The 1759-nt window shown below is 40.4% G+C and overlaps 1 protein-coding gene across 1 annotated transcript; it reads right to left on the bottom strand.

Annotated features, from left to right (window-relative positions):
* Positions 1 to 502: 502 nt before the first annotated feature.
* Positions 503 to 1339, bottom strand: LOC126766993 (uncharacterized). Its single transcript, XM_050484629.1, has 2 exons — positions 1022 to 1339; positions 503 to 973 (listed from the first exon to the last, which is right to left on the bottom strand). The coding sequence occupies exons 1-2, from the start codon at positions 1337 to 1339 to the stop codon at positions 503 to 505; spliced, it is 789 nt and encodes a 262-aa protein (XP_050340586.1).
* Positions 1340 to 1759: the final 420 nt, after the last annotated feature.

Here is a 1759-nt window from a genome sequence, read left to right as displayed (position 1 = left end):
TCAGTTGGATAATTGACTACTTCATCTTGATTCAAAACGCTATCAATCGATGTATATGTTGTAGCTTCTCCTGGCAGTTTTTCTTGAATGGCAAAATTGATTTCGTTTACATGTATATTTTTCGGTGCCAATATTGCGCGTTCACTTAAATAATCATGGCGTTGATAGTGTTGAACAATATTCGGAAATACACTTTCAATCAATTCTTCTTTCGATTGTAAAAGTGTACAAAAGTACATCGATTGGTATTTTAACTTCGCTTGGTTGAATTAAAGTTGAATTAAATAAAGTTGACACGTTCGGTATCGATCTTCGCATACATGTCAACCAAATACTGATGGAAAAGCTTGCGACATTTCAGGATGAAGTTGTCTTCTTGCGGACGAATCATTATTCTGCACGAATAGAAGTTCATCGCACTGAGTTTTTTCGATGTTTCTTGGCCTATAAATTAACAATACACAAAATATTGAATCGTAAGTAACATTTCTTCTCAGAAACTTTACTTTTTACCAGTAGTTGGATTTATCAATCGCATATTGATGTGATAGCCGTCATCATAACTACAGTGTAGCTCGGAAACACACTGAAGTTGTTCATTTCTACGGTGCAGTACAATATCTCGCAATTCAAACTGTTCGCCAACAATGACGATTGCCACCTGATCGATTGTTGGTGCGTTGAATCGTCTGGCATGCTGCCCCATCGGCATTTTGTCTGCTCTGATGACGATTCGATGGTTATCAGACGGCATGCGGTCCAATGCGATTTTGAACAATCGAATCAATTCGTTGTGTTCATGGAGAAATCTTTTCAAATTCAGTACGATTTCTTGCCTTGTGCCGGCCGCAATGTTACATCGTTGATTTAGTTGGTCATTTTCATTACAGATGAAATATATTTGCAAAAATTGATAGGCGGCGTCGGCAAATGGTATGAGCGAGCCTGCTCGATGGTATATTTGTCCCTGAATCTGTAGAATAAAAATATCAAATGTTTCACTGGAATGCAAAGTAATCACCTTGAACGTCGGCATAAATGAATCTCTAATGATCTTTGTGGCACCAAAAGAAGTCATTTGAAAGCATGAATTGTATGCTTGTATGTTCTGCAAGAAATGCTTAGACGTCGGCGATTCTCCAGTGAGCAAGGAATGTAATGGTTCAGGTAGCGGTTCCAATGCAGGCAGTTTCACTTTGCCACTGGAGCAGCACATGCCAGCTGTTTCTCCTCGAAACTTCGCTGCATTGCAATGCGTACAAATAATATCCATTGCTCCAATGGCACCATGCAGGCTGTAGTCGCAGTCAGGATCGTAGTGAAAGCCAATATGTTCCATTTGATCGCGAAGGCGGAGCGGAACTCGGCCTTGACGGTAATTTGGCCGTTGATTGTCGGCGAATTCAGCTCTAATCTGTGCGCCGCTCTCTGTACACCGCTCTACCTCGGGCATTCACTTGAGCGCGTTGCTCTTCGCTTTGATTTCTTCTTGATATTGACATTCGACGTGAATCACTCGTATGCCTGCCAACCGTATTACGTTGGCGTAGTCGAGGCATTTTCTAGAGTCTGCATATTTGAAGTACATAAATAAAATTGGAAACATTAACCTAAAACTAAATCTTAAACTATGTATTTTACCCACACACGCATATGCAATAAGACCCACCAACAGTGTATTTGCAAACTGCATGTAAGCACTTAAGAAACAATAACAATACTCACTTGCCTTGTGTGTGTTGCACGGTCAGCAGAAAAA

Source organism: Bactrocera neohumeralis, unplaced genomic scaffold (genome assembly GCF_024586455.1).
Source record: "Bactrocera neohumeralis isolate Rockhampton unplaced genomic scaffold, APGP_CSIRO_Bneo_wtdbg2-racon-allhic-juicebox.fasta_v2 ctg3464, whole genome shotgun sequence".
NCBI lineage: Eukaryota > Metazoa > Arthropoda > Insecta > Diptera > Tephritidae > Bactrocera > Bactrocera neohumeralis.
Note: the sequence above shows the minus strand (reverse complement) of the source record. Positions and strands in the feature narration are given on the sequence as shown.